At 39.2% G+C, this 21,335-nt stretch overlaps 1 protein-coding gene across 7 annotated transcripts in view; it reads right to left on the bottom strand.

Annotated features, from left to right (window-relative positions):
- Positions 1–1,268: 1,268 nt before the first annotated feature.
- Positions 1,269–21,335, bottom strand: part of LOC146391412 (sodium/potassium/calcium exchanger 2-like) — a 48,059-nt gene continuing 27,992 nt past the window's right edge. For 4 of the 7 annotated variants that reach the window (XM_084924356.1, XM_084924354.1, XM_084924357.1 and 1 more), the window contains 7 exons: positions 20,014–20,064; positions 15,620–15,718; positions 12,570–12,652; positions 6,625–6,759; positions 6,445–6,534; positions 5,971–6,137; positions 1,269–5,483 (listed from right to left, as the gene is read on the bottom strand). In XM_084924356.1, the coding sequence (XP_084780482.1) occupies positions 5,234–5,483; positions 5,971–6,137; positions 6,445–6,534; positions 6,625–6,759; positions 12,570–12,652; positions 15,620–15,718; positions 20,014–20,064 (875 nt within the window). In that variant the 3' untranslated portion in view covers positions 1,269–5,233. The remainder of the gene's footprint in view (positions 5,484–5,970; positions 6,138–6,444; positions 6,535–6,624; positions 6,760–12,569; positions 12,653–15,619; positions 15,719–20,013; positions 20,065–21,335) is intronic. The other 3 variants (XM_084924358.1, XM_084924360.1, XM_084924359.1) reach the window with 1 other exon arrangement.

Here is a 21,335-nt window from a genome sequence, read left to right on the forward strand (position 1 = left end):
AAGTGGACCATTTAAAAAATAATAATAAATAGACACACCCCTGTTGTTCAGGGTGCTTGGCAACCTAGCCACAGGGTAGCATTATGATTTTTCGACATGCACAGTTGTAAATAGAGATAGATAAAAGTGAAATCAGGAGATGAAATCACAAAACTCCCAAAGAGGACTCCTGGTTGAGTTTTTTTTCCACCTTGTCTGTCTCTGGGATCAGAACACTTTGTTAAAGACCTGGAGTGCACTCTGATGCACAGTTATACGTGACTTAATGACACTTTTTTTATGCTGGTACGTGAATGTACTGAACAATACATTTCTGCTTAAAAATGCTTGAAAAGTAGGCTACACCTCTTTATCACACTCTCAAATCCGTAAAAGCAGAATCAGTGTTTCAGATAAGAGAGAACCTCTTTTATTTAACTGTACCTGAGGTTACCCGCTCCACCTGCCAAAGTATCTTTGGGGAAGATATTGAACCCTGAGACGCTCTCTAAAGCGTTCACTGGAGTGTCAGTGTGTATGATTGTCAGATAGAAAAGCAGAAAAGCCCAGAAAAAAAGTACTTTTCTGAATGTGTGTCAATGAGTCAGCGAGGCACGTTGTATAAAGTGCTTTGAGTGCTTGAGTAGAATAAAAAAAAAAAAAAAAGCGCTATATAAGGCCTGTCCATTTATCATTTATCATCCGACATCTTGGGTCTGCCACTATCTTTGCTATTTAAGTATATGGTGCTTTAATCAACACAACATTGTAACTCCACAAATTACCAGGCATGGGTAGTAATGGAAAAACTTAGAAACTTTAATCACCTTTAATCAGCTCAGACTGCATGCCAATGTATTTACATTACAGTGTCACTGTCGATGAGTGCTTAATAGCAGTCCTGTTACGTCTTTAAAATATGGATAGAGACAGTCTGGCATCACTGCCAAGAAAGTCTTTTTTGTAGTGGCATGCATCTCGACTTACCACTTACCACTGGCATGCAGGGCTTCTTATGCAAATGCTCCGCTTTGCATAAGAAGCCCTGCATGCCAGGACTGCTTTTCCAGAGTCAGCAGAACTGGTTATCAAGAATGAGTTTCACAATTTTAAAATTAGCACCGTAGAAGTCCAGAGTTTGAAACGTTACATGACTTTAATTCTCTAATGTGAAACTTAAATTCCCCATGACTCAATATAGTTTACTTCATTAGATAAGTTGATGTAATGGCAAGAAATAAAGAGTATTATTTTTAAAACAACAACAAAAAAAGACATCAAACACACTATTGCATATTTGAAGCATCTTTATTCGTTTTTATTATATACTTTGTGTTTTTACATAAAGAGACATATTTCTTTTACACATATAGTTTATATGGTTAATTTGTATCTGTATATATGTACACCTTAAATAAATCTTACATTAACACCAAGAAAATAAAACATTTACAGTGCAAGAATGTTCATTAGTGGTCAACTTTCATGGTCGCTTACCCTGGTAAACCACAATCACTTCCAAGCTCATGTGCTAAGTCGCTTCTATGTTTTTTTTTCTTCTTTCTTTTTTGGTTTATTTTTTCTTGTTCTTCTCCCCATTCATGCTCTCAGTCAAAAAAGAAAAAGACATATACAATTTGGAAATTTGCTGACTTGATGGGAGGGGCTTTGGGGGAATGGAACAAATGAAATGACCAGAGTATGCACGTGTACCACACGACCAACCAAACTCAGATTACATGTAAACACGTTGAGGGTAGTTGAGACATTTTAGGAAATTTGCTTGTTTGCTTTGTTGCTTGTAGTTAGACAAGAAGAAACAGCCACATGTAACTAAGTTTCCTTAATTTTAGGCTTTTTTTTACATATTTTTGTGGAGATTAAACAGATGAGAAAACATGTTACGAAACACTTGGAGAAACTGCAGCGTGATTCGCTGAAAGCTGCTGCAGCTCTTGAAACGCAGAAGCTGATTGCTTATAAACCAGCCCTGTAATGCCAGGTGTATCATATTTGATACGTGAGCTTTTATGAGTTTTTGAGACCTCTACATCATCAGTGTGAATTTTATTCCTCTGAAAAACTTACAAACTGCACAACTATGCCAGATGTAGCAAAAAAAACAAACATGCAAATTAAAACTCATATATACAAACTGATATTTTAATTTATTATTTTCTTCAATTTCAGAAGGTTCAATAAGCACTCCAGCATCAAAAAGACAGAATTTTCTGGAATTTATTTAATGGTTCAGGCTAGTTTGACCTTTTTAAAAAGTCTAAACTCTGTTTCTATTCATAAGCAATAAACGTAATTAGGATGAAGTAATTTTCTTGTCTTGCCTTCTGTTTTTCTTATTCAGCCTGAGCTGAATTAGGTCAAGCTAGACAACGAGTTGTAGCAGTTTGAGATAATTTGCTCACACCCACAAACCTTTGATACCTAATTACCAGAAAAAATGATATGATGACATGATATCTCTATTCAAGGTTATCCAAACACTCGAATACACAGTGGAATTTGTAGAATAGAGTCACATTTCAATAACACAAATGGGTGAGGCCTATAGATAAATCTTTCAGCAATCACACTTATTAGCAAAGTGTTGGATTTTTTTAAAAAATTTTTACCTGCTCTGGCCGTCTTCTCATCTAACTCTCCGCAAGAAGCTAAATCTCCCACAATGTCAAACTATTCTTTTAAAGAAAAGGTGGTTGAAGAAACTTGAGGTGTGATCACATTAACCCGAGTGTGTGGGAGCTCTGAGGAAAGAGTTTTAATCGCGAGTGTGCGCAGGATAATTTCAGAAAGTACATGAGTCATCGCAGAGGCCATAAACCGACTGTTTGAATGCGGCTGCTAGAAATGCTCAAAGAACATGTGAGAACGCGCCAAGCACAGCGGTTTATCGTGAGCACGGTCTGGACGGGCATTAGAGTTTTGTTTGCCCTGTGCATCTGTAACTTTAAATGGCAACATCGCTCACGTCTACATTTGTTGAATCAGAGGAGGCAATGTGGTATTTAAAGCCCTCGTTTTCTGAACTGAAGAGACACATTTTTAATCTGACGTTTAGCCTTAAAATGAATTCTTATGTTGTTTCTGTAATATTATGATAATAAAGGGCCGCCAGCTTTCTCCATCCACTATTGCAAAGAAATAAATACCTATTAAAAAAATCAAACACGTTTGTTATTTACAAAGTAAAACCAATGAGTTCCTAGTGTTTGTCTCTGAATGGGTGCATAAAAGTGAACGTCTATTCTAAGCTCCGCTGTACAGTCAGTGGGTAACCAGCCCAAACACCTCGCATGCATTTCCCCGCACACATTCAGAGAATCTATTTACTACTATTTTACAGTTAACTCCTACTAAGCTGCTGTACAGAGGCTGTGTTGAGGTAAAGCAGGTGTTCCTGGCCAGCTCTAACAGGAAGGGGTTCATTTTAGGAGAAATGGTCGCCCACTTTATGAGGTGGGGCTTTTTTTTTTTGTATGTTTTTTATGTCTGGACAGGACAGCGAGGGAGGGCAGGGCACTGACGCATGATGGAGGGGTGTCTTTCAACACGACACACGCTATATTGCTGTTGAGTCGATGATTTCCACATTCTATGCTTAAAGAGAGTTCGTGATTATGATTTATTTTCCCAGTATAAAACACAGATTGGGGTATATATTTATATTTTTTTTTTTTTGCAGTTAGTTGCAAAACACGGGTAGTATGACCTCTATGAATCGTCATCGTGTCGTGACTTTAAATGCAGATTGCACACATGCACACAAAAGCACCTTTGATTAGAAAAGAAATTGCACAAGTTTGATAGATATCGTCGACCGTACAATGTTGACATTTTCTACATAGAGACTGAGCACTCGTTTGCATTAAGAAGTTATGAAGCATGTCTGGAAAGTATACATTTCGGTATACAACTTCTTAAATGTTGATTGGTATAATTCACCTCCCGGTGGCTTTTTTTTGTTTCCTTTTTTTCCCTACATGCAGTTGACTCCTTGAAACTTCTACCCCAGGAGCTTAACTAGCCGGTGATTTGAGCCCAGTTCTACTGTGAACAAAGCACTACACACTGACTAATCTAAATCAATCATGACGCTTTAACACAGTAAAGTTATTTTCAAATGTATTATCTTGACATTGACTTTGTTTATGGATCTTTAATGAGCCTAAGTATTCATGCTTTTGTTTTCGCCCCCCTAACCAGTACAAGATATTGAAGGCTAGCATATGTAGCTAACTTTCATTTAGGCTTTTCTTTTGTTTGTTTTTGCCTTTGTCCATCGGTGCACGTGAAATGGAAATTTCTTTACAATCGTAATGTTTGCTCAATGGGTGAAGAAAAAAAAGGAGCAGATTGTCATGCTACAGTTGATCTAATGCTACTTCTAACATTTAGTGAAAATGAATTTAAAAAAATAATTTAAAAGAAAAAAAGGACTCATTCAGTGGTGAAAAATGACATCCTGACAGGGGGCTAGGAGAAGCTTCAACTCTGACTGAGCACAGACAAGTTTGCAAGAAAGAAATAAGAAAATAGAAGTTCATCTGTCCTTCGCCGCGCTCCTTGCTGCTCAGGCGCGAAGCTCAAAAGAGAGTCGTCCCCATCGACCATTAAACAACATGTTTCGAAGAACACATTCATCCGCACGCTGCGCCGTTTCTCTCATTCATTAGTTCGTCCACATCACGATTCACTCACGACGTCTCAGTCAGTTCAACCAGTATGTGCTTTCAAATGTGATCACAAATTTGAGCTCAGCCGTATTTGTTGTTAAGAGTTTTAAACAGTGCATCTCATGTTTGTTTGTTTCTCCCCCCGAACTTCACAGGAGGTCATTCTTCTCAACCTACCTTCATTTCTCGTCTAGTTAAACTAATGGCATGCATAATACTTCTATATTTGGCATAAACCCATAACCCACCCACCCAAACCCTCTACCCTACTCACCTGCCAGTGAAAATAACAACATATTTAAAATCCACTCTTGTTAAGCCTATGTTAAACCAGCCAAGCCGTAGTCTTGTCCCTTAATGGTTTAAGCGCTCCCCACCACCACCTGCTCACTGAAAATAAAGGGAGATCCCACAGTTTTCATTCATCTCTTGTACAGTTCTTCTTTTTTGTCTTTTGTTCCTGGTGTAAAGGATCGCAAAGGGTCAGGTGAGACAGACAGCAGACAAATAGGATGGTTATGGTGGTGAGGGTGACGGAGGGGATGTAGGTCCCTGAAAGGTCCTTAAATAGTCACCGGGCAGCTAATGACCTTGTTCTCTAGCATGACACTGACCACCAGGAAGACGAAGTACAACATGAACATGATGAAGCCGAGCAGCTTGCTCATGCGCCACTTGCAGGCGGCGATGGAGATGATGACGAAGAGGAGCATGAGGAAGAGGAGCACGATTGCACAGAAGAGGCCGTTGGAGCTGACTTGCACCGGTCTCAAGCCTTTGAATAGGGACCACAGGAGCCAGGGGAGCGGCAGTCTGCAAGTACACAAGCACACGATATGTTACAGGCTGACCATGTGAGCTGCTCAGAGCCGATAACAGCATGAAGATACGCGTCTATGTCCTGGATAAACTGACCCTTTAAATGATATATGCCTGTTTATAATTTAGTCTTTTTTTAGTCAAAGCTGCGTAACAAATATGCACATGGTCGCCACATCTAACGCGGTACATTTGTTTTACTATCTTGTTGCTATTAGAAGAAATGATACAGGTTTAGCCACGAAACCGAACCTAATCTTGTGTAAAGACTTTGGAAATCAAAATTGCGCTGTAAAAATGCCATTACAGCCTGAAAGCCATCTTACTCCGGCCCACAGAGCCAGTAATAGTTTACTTACGATGCTACAGTAATTCAAGGCTTTGAGAGGAGTCATCGTCAGAGCAAAAAGTACTGCTTTCTCTGTGCTTCTCCTAAACATCACATACGGATCCATACCCAGATCATGCTTGGATAACATACCCAACAGTAATGTCAAAGATGTTGGAGCCTACAGAGCTGGATACAGCCATATCACCCAGCCCCTTGCGTGCCACAATAACACTGGTGATGAGGTCAGGGATAGAGGTTCCAGCTGCTAATATAGTCAGTCCCATAATCTCCTCTGTAATCCCAATGGTCTCTCCAACCTGCAAAAAAGAAAAAAAAAAGAAAGCTAAGCTTTAGGGTAAATAAAAACTAATCTTTGTTCTGGCTATTTTTAATTTCCTTGTGCTTAGAAGCTGAAAGAGGTGATAAAAGTATCTCTGACAATCTTTGTTTTAAACAAGACAGCTGTAATTATGCGTGAGTGGATGGGAATGGAGGGTTATTATAAATGTCAAGAACGAGAAATGAAGGAAAATATATTTTGTAAGGATTATTCTTATATCATTAGGCTTTTGGGCTGCTGTTATGATCACATAACATCAGTTCTTTTTACAGAGTCTTGTGTACCTGATGGGCCCACCACACCATTAGGTAGGAGAATCCTGCAATCCAGCAGATGGCACCCAGGAATGTAATGGGGAAGAACTTCTTTGATGACTGGAAAATAAAAAAAGAAGGATTGAGCAGCACACGTACACACAGACACACGCACACGGCATTCTTGTTCAGGAGAATTTAGTCGCATACCGTTTTCCTGACGTCAGGCAGCGTTAGCCACAGGGGAAGGACAATAGGCATGATCAGGAGGTAGGTGAAGCGCTTGCGGCAAGATTCAGGCCAGGACAGGCTCAGAGGCTGGTCCTCTTCTTCTTCATCCTCAGCCTGAGAGCAGAAAAAAGGGAAGGAGATACTGGTCAAAATTTATCATTTTGAAAACAATATCAGGTGAACAAGAGGGAATAACTGAAAAAAAAAAAAACAAAACATTGGAAGTGTCCCTTTTAGCTTCATATACTCACTACCCACAGAGGCAGGGATCAGTTTGACAACACCACTGTCATGAAGGAATTCAGAAGTCAGCAGAGATTAATCGCAGGAACTGGATGTGTGCTACCATGACTTTAAAGGGGACCCATTCTGCTCATTTCCATGTCTCTCTTTTCATTTTGGGAATTTACCAGGGTAGTTTTGCATGATTCATAGCTGAAAATAATATGTCTTATACTGGACCATGTTGCAACCACATCGGATCATCCTCTGTCTGAAACAAGCAGTGTGATCTCCCGGAAAGCCCACTTTCTTTTTCTTCTGATTGGCTGCCCCTCATAAACCTGCTTCGTTTGATACAGAGCAACACTAAGAGATTTGATTCAAAATATAAAGTAGAAAACAGTCTGAAGAGTGGGCACTTGGCCTCATTATTTGAAACTTTGGCCATTGCAATTGTAAGAGTATGACATAAATTAAAAAAAAACAAACACATAACAGGTCTGCTTTAAGAGAGAGGTGGCTGTGATTTCTGAGACTCCACTGAGCCTGAAGGGCTGAGTGTCAGCAGTCATCGGGGGCTCATCACTGCTGACTGGTGATGTTGGCTGCATCAGCAGATCCTTAGGGTGTGACTGGACGTGCTGCTGGAATGCCAAGTGAGACAAAAGTTGACGGCACCCTGCGATTCGCATGAAATCAGATTCCAGGAAAGATGACTAAATCATCATTTTATCTACCTTCTTACAGGCTGTCACTTAAACATCCAGGTAATAGTTAAATAGTACAACAACTAAGCTTTTTCTATTCGGAAAGATCCCGAGGTCCCTTAGCAACTAATTATAGAAGATAAGGAGCCAAGGGGACTTGCAGAGAACAAGTCCATGCACGCAGGCCAGACTAGAACATGTGAGTGATCTAAAATTTATCCCCTGCCCCTTTGAGAATAAATAGGTAGAAAAACTGGGCAGAAAAACATAAAGTAAAACAGATGCTGATAACAGATGTGATACGCTGGGTAGTAATTTTCTCAAGGAAATCATTTCAGGCCTTAACAAATTTAATCAGATTAGCTAAACAAGGCCACAGTGAAGCAGAAATCTTTAAAGATGGTTGCTGCACGAATCATGAATCATATGGAGCTTATCCTGCTGTGACAGCGACTGCTGTTGAGTATTGCCTGGTAACCTTGGTAATCAGAGCTGCCAAACAAAAGGGCTTGCATCACTTATGTTCAGCATTCTGATTTCTCCTCCTCTCCATATCCAGATGGCTGCATTGTTGTCTTTTAAAAGCTCTAAAAAGCAAAACAAAAACAAAAACACCCGAAGCTTTGCAAAGATCAATTCTGGACCAAATCCACTGCTTTTAAAAGATGCCAAGATTGTCATTTTGGCTCACTGCAGAATCCAAAAACGCAGCAAAAGCTTCTTCTTATGTTCAATCACAATATTGACAGTCCACTCCACACGGTTTTGCTCTGCAGCTCTTTCATGGGCATGTTGACTGCATGCAGACTACTGTTTCTGGATGACACTGCTCACCATGAATCCAGCATTTGACTATTTATGATTTGCTTTAGTTGCTTTCTATGCTAAAGTACCCCATTGAGCTGGTGCTCCCTGGTCTAACTTGGTTCCTAAATGCCAGCCCCTTGGGGGCCTTTCCTGCCCTGTGGTGGCTCAGTTGGTAACACTGCCAACTCTGTGCTTAAAGGCACTGACTTTTATCAGACACCACAGAGCTGCGAGGGGAGGCGTGACATTTGCTTTTTTTTTTTTCTTTCTTTCTTCCTGGAGGGAAGCATTTGCTCTGGTACCCGGTGTGAGGCAACAAAGCTACAATAGTTGAAATGGTCAAAAAAGTGCAGAACAGCTGCAGCAAGGCTGGAAATACAAATGGTGCGTTTGCATTAGTTTAACCAGAAGAAGGAAAACACTGCTGATCTGACAGGTTCGCCTCCATGAGGCATCTCCAGTTAATAAATAATGCAAGTACAATAATGGGGAAAAAAAACACAGAGGAATTTGGTCTTCAAGTAAAATAATATCTCAGCCACAGAGTCGACAGATTATTGTTATTTTCATCAGCAGTGAATTCTGGGAGCACACCTCTCTAGGCTTTGTGCATGCACAGAAAGCCAGAGCAGGGATTGTTGCCAACAGATATGACATCCATCAAATCACACACAGTATTGAAAAGAGTAGCTGGGGTGAAGACGGGTTGCAAAGCAGCTTGCAACTGCAACTGCAAGAAGGCTAAAGCAGCCTAAACTGCACGCCATATAGGTTATTGGGGTGTTTACGTGGATATCAGCTTCGCCGTGGGTGTGGGTCGATGTTGAAATCAGCTGATCTGTGGTGAAACATCTAAATTTGTTGTTTTGGTTTTTGGTTCAGAGTGTTCCTCTTGCACTATTTTCTTGATTCAACTTTTAGTATGCAGGAATTGACAAAATGCAGCCATCTGTTTAAAACTAAGATGCTATGTGTAATTCACAAAGAAAGCCTCAAACACACACTGTGATTTGAAACTTCACACATTTCCATTCACTATTTGCCTGTCTGACAGCAGTGTCTCATTCTTCACATGAAACATTCATCTTCATAGAGGCCCTAACAGCTGCAATGGCATGAATATTTTTTTTGTCCCCCACACGCACACACAGAGGCTCCATCTGGATATAAAATTCTCATCCTATTTAGGAAAAGAAAAAGCAAGCAAATCTTCAAACTGAATGATACTTCCACCCAGGAACCCCTGAACACAATGTTTTTTTCACATCGCTTTAGTTGTGATAGAAGACGTAGGATGAGTCATGAGATCCCGTGGTTATGATTTTCTTTAGTTTTCCCGAATGTTATTTAAATAATTGATTACAGGAGCTTTATAAATATTCAAAATGTATGCTACTGAAAGCAGAAAAATCTAGAATATGTTGTTGCAGATAGACAATTGAGTGAGACATAGCTTTAATGTCATCATCAAAATTAGAACCAGATGCAGATTTTAAAATGAAAAATCTGCTGCTCAGAGAAAAATTACAGCACATGACTACTTTTCTTGGCTTGCTTCTCAAGGGTTTAGACAGTAAGTCGTGCAAAACTCTGCTGCAAATTTTAATTTGACCTTAACTATCTCCTTATTCCCCAGTCTTGGTTGCCAAGACATCCAGGAGGAATTGAACAATTAGCGTGATGGGGCCTCTGGCGGCAATATGAAGGTGTGAGCTGTTTCCAGCTACTTCCTGGCTGACACAGGCAGGTGCACTGTGCAGGATCTAAAAATAACAGCATGTAGGAATCAAGAATGCCAATAAGCATCCAGGTCTTTCAAAGTTTGTGAATCATCACCTGAAAAAAAAGGTGTTTTTAAACTCCATCTACCTGCTGTCCTGCTTCCTGCCAAACATTAATCACAAGAATATCATTTTTTTAGCATCATATCAGGTTATGATGTCTGTGTTTAGGAGAGGAAAATGTCAGGATCTTGAGTCAAATAACTAAATAAACACAAAATGTAATGAGCTGCAAATCTCATAAACCCATAGACAAGATATCAAATATAGAAAAGTTATCATAATGTAGAAAATCAGAACATAGAATTTATATTAAATATCCTTTTTTTTGACAGCAGTTCATAAATGTCTGGAAACAGAGAAGACCAGCTGCTGGAGTTCTGGACACGTGTTCCTGAGACCATGCACTGATTTCTATAACAGAATCATGCCTGTTTTTAATGAACTGTTTCCTGAGAATCCAAACCCATGAGATGCTCTGTAAGATGCTCTTTTTATACCCAATCGTGCTACCGAGCCGTTGCCATTTAAACTAAATAGTTTCATGTATTAGTTTTGTTTTAATTTAGTATTAGTATTTAAACTAATCAATTTAAAAATGTTTCTTCAGCTGTGGTAACGCTCACTTTTCCAGTTTTTTGCTCCATCAAATTCAAAATGAGATAATATTTTTCATTAAACTGTAAAATGTGTTAAACATTTGATATGTTTTATATGTCCTATTGTGAATAAAATGTTGATCTCTGAGATTGGGAAATTATTACATTATGTTTTATTTACATTTTCCAGTATTAGCTTTGTACAGCATTATTTGTGCTTTTAATCAAGTAGGACTTCATAGTATTGTGGACACCACTGTATGCAAAGCTGCTTCACATATTACACTTTATACAATATATCAGATATATACATATATTTATATAATGAACTTATGTACATTTCATACTAAATAACTAAATAACCTAAATTAAAGTATACACTCTCTCAAATACAATACTACTGCTGATGCACCAACACTTCTGTTGTATTTTTAATAATGTAAGTCCAGAATTTAAAAAGGAAAAAAAAAAACATGTTACTTCTTAGATTTTAAACTTTTCACATGTCAGTGTTTTTTGTTTCACATTTATCTACCTTGTCTTTAAATTTTACACACAGCACGATGTTAGTAAAACTGTAATTTCGTCATCCTTATACATGCAATTTTCTTCAATATGAAAGACTTTTACAAATCTATGATATGAGATAAACTGGATAAAGGACTGGAAGCTTGAGGCAAGAAAAAATGCTTCTGAAAGAAAGAGCAGTCTAAGCCTGCATAATTGTTAACAGAATAAAAACTCTCTCCATATCATGCATTAATTGTAAAGGATAATAAAGGATAACTGGAGCTAATTTGTTCATGTGACGTTTGTGAGAATATCAACAAAATCGTTCCCATTTTTCCCCTTTTTTCCCCAATTGTATGTATATTTATGAAGAGTGATTAGCCAAAACACTGATTATTACAGCTAAAGCACTTTGGCTAATGCATGTCCTCCACTTGGAGGAAACACATTACAGTAATTAAAGACCACAAGCAACATCAGTTGAATGTCTCCTTGTAGTAAGTCGTCTGCCCAAAGAGACTTACAAGCTGTGTGATTTCCATCAAGCTTACAGTTAAATATATTAGCACACAGTGCCTGTTATGTTTCCCTTTTACTTTCTTCCACTATTGTTCACCCAGCTGAAACTGGCTGAACATTAGTTGGAACATTAGCAGGCTTTTGGGATTACTCTTGTTGATAGCAATTTAAAAGTTGAAAATCCAGCAGGATGACCGACACCCTCGCCTCCTCTGTCTGTTCTCCTCTCAGTGTACATATTTTGATTGGCTGCCCGGTTGCCCCAGGACCGTCTGCTGGCTTGGCAGGTTGCTGCATCCCGCCGTCATCGTTAATGCCAGCGATTCTGGTTCAGGTGCCGTTATGAGGCTCGCAGAGCCTGGCCACACGTCAAAGACCGAGTGTGTGTTTGTGTTGACGTACGTGTGCGAGTGTGTTTGTTTCGAGCATCCAGCGGCGGGGAGCAGCAGGTGAGTGAGGAGTGTGATTACAGAACTCAGAGGGAGGAGGCGGGTCTTTGGCAGGTCTGGCTAAAGATGGAGGAACTCGCCCGAGTGCATGCTGGGAAATTATCAGCAGTAGTGACCTGTGCCATAGTTGGTGCAACCTTTGCATCAATCACACTCAAAGTGGAACACAGACACAGATGAGAGGCATAAAATATTCATAAATGCCTCTCTTACTTTGATGTTTGTCTCACAGTTTTGTTGCCTTCTCACCCAGTTAGGTGGACAGGTGACGAATTGGTATAAATAGATTTTCCACATACTGCGATTTGTGAGTGCCCTTTCATTTCTTACCGTCTCCCCCTCTTGCCCTGCTGTTCCATTCATAGGTGGGGTCACCTCCACTTCCACACTGGAGCTGTTAGGAAGGTTCTTATCTGCAGGAAAAATAATGAATTAATATAATAATAATAATGAATTTGTTTTTGACAACTCTGAAAGACAAAGTGTTAGTTTTTATGGTCTGAAGAAAAGTGGACAAATCATTTCTGCATAGCAATTCTATCCAGGTAAAATGATTCAGCTCATTTTTTTTATTATTAGGGAATCCTCACATTGTGGTAAATAAAGTAAGTAAAGTTATTTATATAGCCCTTTTTCTTAGACATAAAAGTCACAAAGTGCTGTAAAACAACTACAACACAATTATAATATCATAGAGAACCCTGTTAAAATAGAACAAAAATAAATGAAACGCATAAAGAACAACAGAAAATGTCAGCAGAAGGCCTGATTAAACAGAAAACTGTTGTTTAGTTAAGTAAATTATGAGGTATGATCAAAATGTTCTAAGACTGCACCTGTAAAAAAAAACAAAAACCTGTTTTTCCAGATTTTAATTTGACTGAAACTCCCTCAAAGACACACCTAATGTTCCTGCTCTGTTTAGATTGCTCTCTAGAAGCACCATTCCCAACGTGCACGTATGCTTCTGTATCACCTGAACTTCATGACCTGATCTGCTACCACTTGACATGAACATTGCAACATTTTCAATGGAAGAGTGTTATCGGGTGTCTCAGTCTTAGCTACAGACTCGGTCTTCATAGCCACAGTTTCTCATATTGAAATTTAGAATGCTGTAACACTACAGTTGATATTTGCTCTTCATGCAAGCAGTGAAATTGCAAATGCTCGTGTGCAAGTGATGTGAATGCATCCTCCAGGGAAGTTTCCATGTACTAGTGCAGAGCTGCAGGAGAAGATGACCATGAAGGGGACAGCAGTCATTTCTGCTTTTTATGCCCAAAAAGTTGTTGAACTTTTGATAACACCTTTTTATTCCAGGTCGTCTTTTTGCCAAATAACTAACCTTTATTTCAATCAAGTAACCGACTTAGCATTTCAGTACCAACATCTGTTTCAACCCTTATTTGCTTCTTTCAGATTTCTGTTTTGTAGTCAGAAGAAAAACACATTTATGGAACTGCTGGAAAGTTAGACATAAATGTCATATATTTATTAAAAAAAATGTTGTAACAACAGAAATAATGGCAAAAAGTACATCAAGGCACCCCCATGTGTGTGAACATACATGTGCATGTCTGAGGCTAACACTATCTCACCTTATCAAATGCTAGTGGCTGCTTTAAATCCATTTCAATTGAGACCCGACTTACTTAACTTACCCTTATTAAAATACAAAGAGCCGAAAGCCATGTAATCAGATGATTAAACTATAATTGCTGTGGAAATTGCTTTAATCCAAGTATGGTTGTGATACAATTAGCAGATTCTCAGACAGATAATGTGCCTCGATACCACTTTGGTCCACCACATGGCCTCCCTCCCTACCTTGCTCGCTCAGATGTGGCAATATTACAACTAAAAATGTGATACCTGGACTGAATCACAGTAAATATTCTTTTGAAACAACCTAAAAAGTGAAGTTAGCTGTGGTGACCACCAGTCGAGCACTTTGATCAAGAGGGTAATATGTTAATGTGGTGCGGTTAGCATAATTTTGCCTTGTTGATCATCAGCTATGTCTCGCTTTGATTCTCCTGCTTTGCCTCCATTGTGGCCATGAAAGTGTTTCCTCTGGCCTCCTGTTTGTTCTTTGGTCCAGCGCTCTTTGAAGTGAAAAACACATAAATTACTCTTGGCAGTGACTGCGATTGATTAAATACTGCTTGAAGACAACACTTGCAATCAATTTGGCTGCTCTTGATCATGTCGTGTTTGTTTAACAACAGATGATCGTTTCAGTAGGGAATCTAATAACTAACGCACATGAGCTCGGTTATTCTAGCGATACCCGCTTCTCCTTGAAGGTCGTGAGAGGCCAAAGCTGATCAGCGGTCAGAATGGACAGTGCAGACCTATTCATCGCTATGTTTTTCCATCAAGGCATGCCTTTACTGCACTGACAGCATGTTTGGGATCAAAGTCATTCTGAATAATCTTTCCACATGGAATTTCATGGTGGATTAATATTCTTTTTTGTTCAAAATTCCATAAATTTTGACAAGATCCCCAACACCACTGACTGAAATGGAACTCCAAACCATGACAGAGCCTCCACCGTGTTTTACAGACAGCCATTACGCTCCCTGTCGTAGCTTTCTCTTGAAATCCTGACCTGTTGCCACAGATGTTGAGTCCAGTTCTTGAGTAGTTTTGCTTATCTCAGCCTTTTCTCATCATTTCCCTTCCTTAAGTATGGCTTTTTGACAGCCACCCTTCCACTTACGCCATTTCTGATAAGGCTTCAGTGAACAGTAGACAGGTCAATTGATTTTTCCCATTTCTTTAAGACATGACTTTCAAATACTGTTGAGCTGTGGCTGATGGTATTTGTAGGCCTTTCACTTCGTTTGTCCTCCATCTGCCCAGGTTTCTCAAATTCTTTTAAAGGACACACTTTTCACCATGTTCAGATATATCAAGTTTAAGCTAACAGCTCTTTGCAATTCACCTTGATGGTGCAAAAATACAATTTTATTGCTGTAAAACTGTGTTATCTTTGGCATTTTAGTAGATTCTGTTAGAGAAAAAGGGAATAAATCATGTGTTTTTGTGACAGGTTATTAGTAACAAAGTATCTAAAGATGTAAAATTGTTTCTTTGTCTTATGTGTAGACACAATACTAGTTCATCGCTTGAGTTAAGATCCTGATTCATGGGATCCTTTGGAAATATTCCTCCAAGGTCTTCTTTGGAAAGGAGACATTTTGGGAAATATCAGACCGACACCACTCAGCCAGTGTAGGTGTGTATGTGTAACATAAAGACTGACATTTTTTTATTGTACGGACAATTTTGAGCCAGAAAATAAACAAAGGTATTTCCTATGATTTCATACTACTGCAATAAGATCTAAAGGATATTAAAGTTTTATTTACCTGAACGACTCGCTACTCCATTGGCCTTTTCACTATCCTCCACTTGGCATTTCTTTTTAGCAATCTTGTGCAGAATAGACGCCTTCTCTCGAAATTTACCTGCAAAGAGGAAACGAAAAGAGAAAACGCAACACTGGTCAAATTCGGACCAAAGCGCCGCGTACCGTAGCATCCACAAAGCCTTTCGGCCTCGTCCCAGTCAGCGCTCCTTCGTTGTCACCTTCGACCCCAGATGGGTCGCGTTTCAAAAGAACAGAACAAACAGGGTGGCGGCTTTACACAAAACTGCAGTTGCAAGAACACATAGTCAATATGACATAGCATATCATATACTGATGATCCTGCAATGTCCTGGTCCTTGGCGGAGGCGAAGCAGAGAGAATCTCTTGTGAAAAGATCTGCCTTCTGGAGCTCAGATTAAGTCCTGGTCTTGTTCGGTTCTCATTTCAGATCAAAAAGTCACAAGAGATGCCAGAGGCTAGCAGGGAACTTAAAAGCAAACAAAAGTTCGGGACGGCATGTCACAAAATCACAAATTTAAAGATTCGAGAGGCTGTGTTCAAATTTTTAATCCAGGAAGCAACTAATTTGATCATTATCACAGCTCTTACTCCAAGAGAAAAAAATTATCATAACTATAAATATAGAGAATTTGAACAGATGTTTCTAAAACTTCTGGCACGTATTAGTTTGTAGATAACATTAATTGATTCCGTGAAAACATTTTGTAATGGTGTGATGCAGTGGACTGGATTGAAACCTTGACCTTGTGGCTCATATAATTTGTGTGCATTCTTGATATTTTAAATAATGGCTCATCCAAGGCAATTTTAATCACTAGCAATAACTGAGGAGCAATAGAGTTTTGATAAAATCCCTACAGCCTGAAATCCCCCCAAAAGACCACAAATATAGCCTAGAAACAAGGAGAAATACAATTCCAGCACCAAGTTGTGCAGATTCCAGGTCAGAGTTCAGCAGTAGTGGCTGCTCTCAGTATTATAAACCAGCCTGTAATATAAGAGATTTTATCCTATGCAGCACGTACTTTCTGTGCGAGCCCTCCTGCGCATCATTAATCGTTGTGCTGTCGTGCATCCGTGCTTAATTTAACTGTGCGTGTCAATCCTTCCCTTTTCTCCTGCCTCATCCAAATCACCCGGCTGCAATCAATGCAAAAGATTTTTTTTGTTTCATTTTACAAATGCATGGCTGATTCGTCAGTGCTTGACACAGTGATGCGTCAATACGAATACTCCGCCCAGCCATGTGAACGCTGTCTGTGACCTTCTGGCAAAATCATTAACCACCCCAAGTCACCGTCGGCCGCCTTCGTGCCTCCTCTGTCTCACTCTACATTTCTCCATCACCTCGGATTTTCTCACTCATTCGTCTTTGGCAAACACCATCTTTCTCTCACTTTGTCTTTTTGTTGTTTGGCAACGCTCAGCCCCTCCCTGCCCTTTTTTTTTTTCCTCCACACACATGCGCACAAATACACACACATACACTGCTGACTTTCACAAGACAGAATCACACATTCCACTGTCTTGACAACACTCACCTTAGGCGGTCATTGTCAGTTAGTTGTCTTAGCAAGTGTGTGTAATAATAAGTGGATAAGGATAAGTGGGTGTTTATTTATGGATAGGTGAGTCTGAGATCATCATCTTGTTACTCAGGCATAAAACTGACAGGGTTGTGCTTTCTGCTGTAGGTATGCAAAAGAAATGCTAAAAAAAAACAAAAAACACTGGCGTCATGTTTCAGATCTAACTTTGAACATACTTTGATAAAGACCTGTGAAAGCAAAGAGCCGTTACTACAGAAGCTGCAAGAAGAAGGAAGTTTACCATTTTAGATACATAATCCACAGAATCTGAGATCACCTCAGCAAGTTAGCTTTAGCAGGAATCTAGCTATTTATTTCTCTCAGTTATCACTGGTATTGTAACAAATTATAAAGAAACTTGTTTAGGTGTTCTGATTCTTTATTTATTTATTTGTTTGTTTGTTTTAACGAATGTGCAAATTAAAGCAATTAAGTGGATCAGATAATTGGTTAATTATTCGAATGAGCAATCAGTTACCATATACCGTTGTGTCTTTTGTTGTCTGATGACATCACACCATTTCTTTTGCCTTTCCACTCCTTGAAGTATGTTGCATGTACTAGTAGAAGGCGTTCAATCCTCAGGCTGTGCCAGTGTGCATGTTAAGCTCAGTTAGTGATATGGCAAAGGTGGCAGGATTTATCTTGTGGGAAGATGTGTTTTAATTAGTGTCATGGTTATAATTTTCAGATATTGAAAAAGCACCTCCAGGCCTCAGTCACACAGGCGTAGAGACAGTCAGCGACCCCATGGCAACCTCTGGTCACTTCAGAAAATATGTATTCCCCAAGTTGCAGGAAAGCGGTTGTTGGAGGTTGGTGGCTGTCGCCACTCAAAAACAGGGAGCTGAAAACTAAAAAACCTTCTCATGATTGGCTTGGTCAGAATCAGACTGGCGCAGTCGCTCACAGTTTGTGTGGAAGACGTCGACATGTCTGCAAAAACTTGACATTTACTCTCAAAGCTGCAAATAAACCGAAAATGAAAAACATTCACCTTCAAAGTAAAAGCTTTGCCTTAAAACGTCAACCACAAACAATTTCAAAAGGCGACTTTGAATCATATTTTTCAGTTTCACTACAGCTTAGCAAGTAGTTTGCAAGTATCTGCAGGCAGTTTGGCGTCTTCCATGGAAACTTCTTCTCACCCTGGAAACCTACTAGCAACCAAAGCAATCACAAAGACGTTTTTGGTGTAGCATAGCAAATCTCTTTGCAATCAGTTTCACACCAGCTGGTTGTGGAATACACACTTTTTTCTAGTGACTGGTGGTTTACAGAGTTTCAATTAAGATCTCTAGACCTGCTCCAATGTGGTTTTGTGAATCAATTTCACAGGAAATGCATAATTTTCCCTTGCAACTAGTGGATGCCACAAGGTTGTTGAAAGGTCTCTAGGCCTGAGTGATTGAGGTCTAAGCTCAACTAGTTACAAAGGTGGCGAGGCGATGTTGAGGAGGAGGAATATGCAAGTGCTACAGCTCTGAAGCGGAAAGATTTTAGTTCGGGGGAAAGCTGTGATGAGGAAAATTAACAAGCTTGTTGTCACCATGAACTCACCATGAGGTAAAGAGGTTAAACTGGACAACATAACCAGCTTACTCAAGATTACTATAAAGTTAAATCTGGTAAGATAAAATAACTGTAAAACATTAATTTCCTCAGCAGCTAACATTGTAACGCAACACATTACCCTTTAATGACAGTGATATTCAAAACTAATAAATTGCTTTTAAAAGTAAAGCTACCAAATGCAGTTTATGACATTTTTTTTTGCCATTTCCACCTTATTTATTGTTATTTGGAAACAGAGCTTTTACTCAATATGGTTACTTTTTTTTTTTTTTTTTTTTAATGCAAATTTTAAAAATGTGCTTTTCTGTCACTTTGTTTTAGCATAAAAGCACAAATATCAAAAATAACACTCCACCCAAATTATAAATATGTGATTGCTATGTATAGGAAATGTATGTATTGCTATTTTAAAGGAATTTAAAAAAAAACAAAAAAAAAAACAAAACACACAGTTAATGTTTAGTTAAATTCTTTAACTTAAAAAATATTTAACACTGCTTAAAAAAAAAAAAAGACCAGTTTGTGAAGTGTGGGTTAAAAAACGTTGTCATTTCTGCCTGTTACACAACCACTGGGTGGATTAGTCACTCCAGTTTGCCAAATTCAGAAACGTGGCTTCTGGTGCAAGTGTAACCTCGAAGTAAGTGCTGGGGAATGGATGATGTGCTGTGTTGCTGTATTACGCAGATGGGTAACAGGGAAAAACAAGCAAAGACGAGAAAACGTTAAAAAGACCTTGTGTGTTTTCTGAATGCAATATTGGCCGTGTAAGTGTGCGTTTGTAGTTAAACCAGCCTGCATTATGCACGTCTTAATTTACACAACGTCAAACAAAAGAAGCAAATTTAGAAATTTTCAGAAAATACCTAATAAATAAAATGTCATAATAACACTACACACAGTAACACACAATATGTATGTACATATTCGTAGGGAAAAATATAAAAATATGCCAAAAACCAAAAATGGGAACAAAAAGTACAATTAAAAAAAAATGGCATGGCTACTATGATTTGCACTTATGCCAGTGAAATCTCAGCGAGATTATCAACTTAAAGCAAAATTATGCAAACTGTGTATCACAGGCAAAAAAAAAAAAAAATGGGGCTGGATGTGTTGCTTCGTGATGAAGATGGAGGAATATAAAAACAAGAGGGATGACAGAAGCTGTCTCAAAGAATCAAGTAATGAAAACTTTCAAGCTTACCTTCCTCAGTCATTGAGTGATAATATTTTAGTTTCCCATAAGTCCCAAGCTCTACAACATCACAGCAAAAGACAAGGGTAAGGCAACAAACACACAGAGAAAAGGAAAAGAGTGAACATGACAGAACAACACAGATCTGCTGGTTCTACTCACATCACATTCTGTACAGAGTCACACAAGAAGCACAAGAAGTCACATACAGAGAGACAAAATCTCCCCAAGTCATCACTGCATAAGTGCAAAGACAAAGCAAGAACTCAACTGCAAATACAAAACATCAAGAGTCTTTCAGTAACTCAGTCTGATAAAGAGCCTGCCAACGGTAAAGGGAGGGGGAAGGGGCAATCAGTATACCACCTTTAAAAAAAATGATCAGAGGTTCATAAAAAGATATATTGAAAACAAACAGAAGAGGACAGTCGGAAGAGAATATACTGGGTCAACATGCAACAAAATGATGAGTCCTCCTCTCCTCTGCGCACAAGCTTATTCAGGGGCTTGATGATTCGGCATTTTATTCCCACAATGAAACCCGAACAATTAATTTGATTCCCTTACTGCTGCAGTTCTTCCATGCTACAGTAAATAGACAGTCAGCACATCGGCATGATGAATTAGCTGGGAATTCAAACCTGCAGCAACAGCTGAACGTGAAGCAGCTGAGCAGAGGACACCGGACCGCAGACTTCTGCCTCCCACGCTGTTTCAACAATAAACGGCCGATGAAGCGATGATTCGCTTTAAATAGAATAGTAAGTTTATGTTACATTAACTAGATAAACTAACTTAACTCCAGACAGTAGTTATATTCCCTTCTGACCAGGATTAACAATACAGGCCCAGAAGTTAGCACACATTACTGAGATTTATGGAATCCATCCATCCATTTAGCCACTTTCTTAACTGCTTGTCCAATTCAGGGACACGGGGCCACTGAAGCTTATCCCGACTGACTTTAAGATTCATATCTTTTTAATTCATGAGCCACTATTTTCCAGAAGCTCTCTCTGCACGGGGGTTTGTCTTTCTGCGCCACATGCAAATTCAGAAAAAGCAACACCAACCAATTAACACCAAGCAAGACCAACTTGTCCTTAGTCTCCGTTCTTCTTTAGAAACTTTTGATTTTGGCAGCATGCTTTGGATTGCGTTCCTCTTCTGCCTGGCTTCAAGAATATGAGAGTCATCCTATGAGGTAATCTGGCATATCCACAGACATTCATGGTGGCATTGATAAATATCATTCCTTATCACTTTTTGCACTCATGCAGCCAAGTATCATCACAGGCTCACCTCCATGCTTCACTACTGGGAGCATGCAT

The sequence above is a fragment of the Perissodus microlepis genome, chromosome 3 (genome assembly GCF_051167445.1).
Source record: "Perissodus microlepis isolate ML-2025 ecotype Zambia chromosome 3, ASM5116744v1, whole genome shotgun sequence".
Classification (NCBI taxonomy): Eukaryota; Metazoa; Chordata; class Actinopteri; order Cichliformes; family Cichlidae; genus Perissodus; species Perissodus microlepis.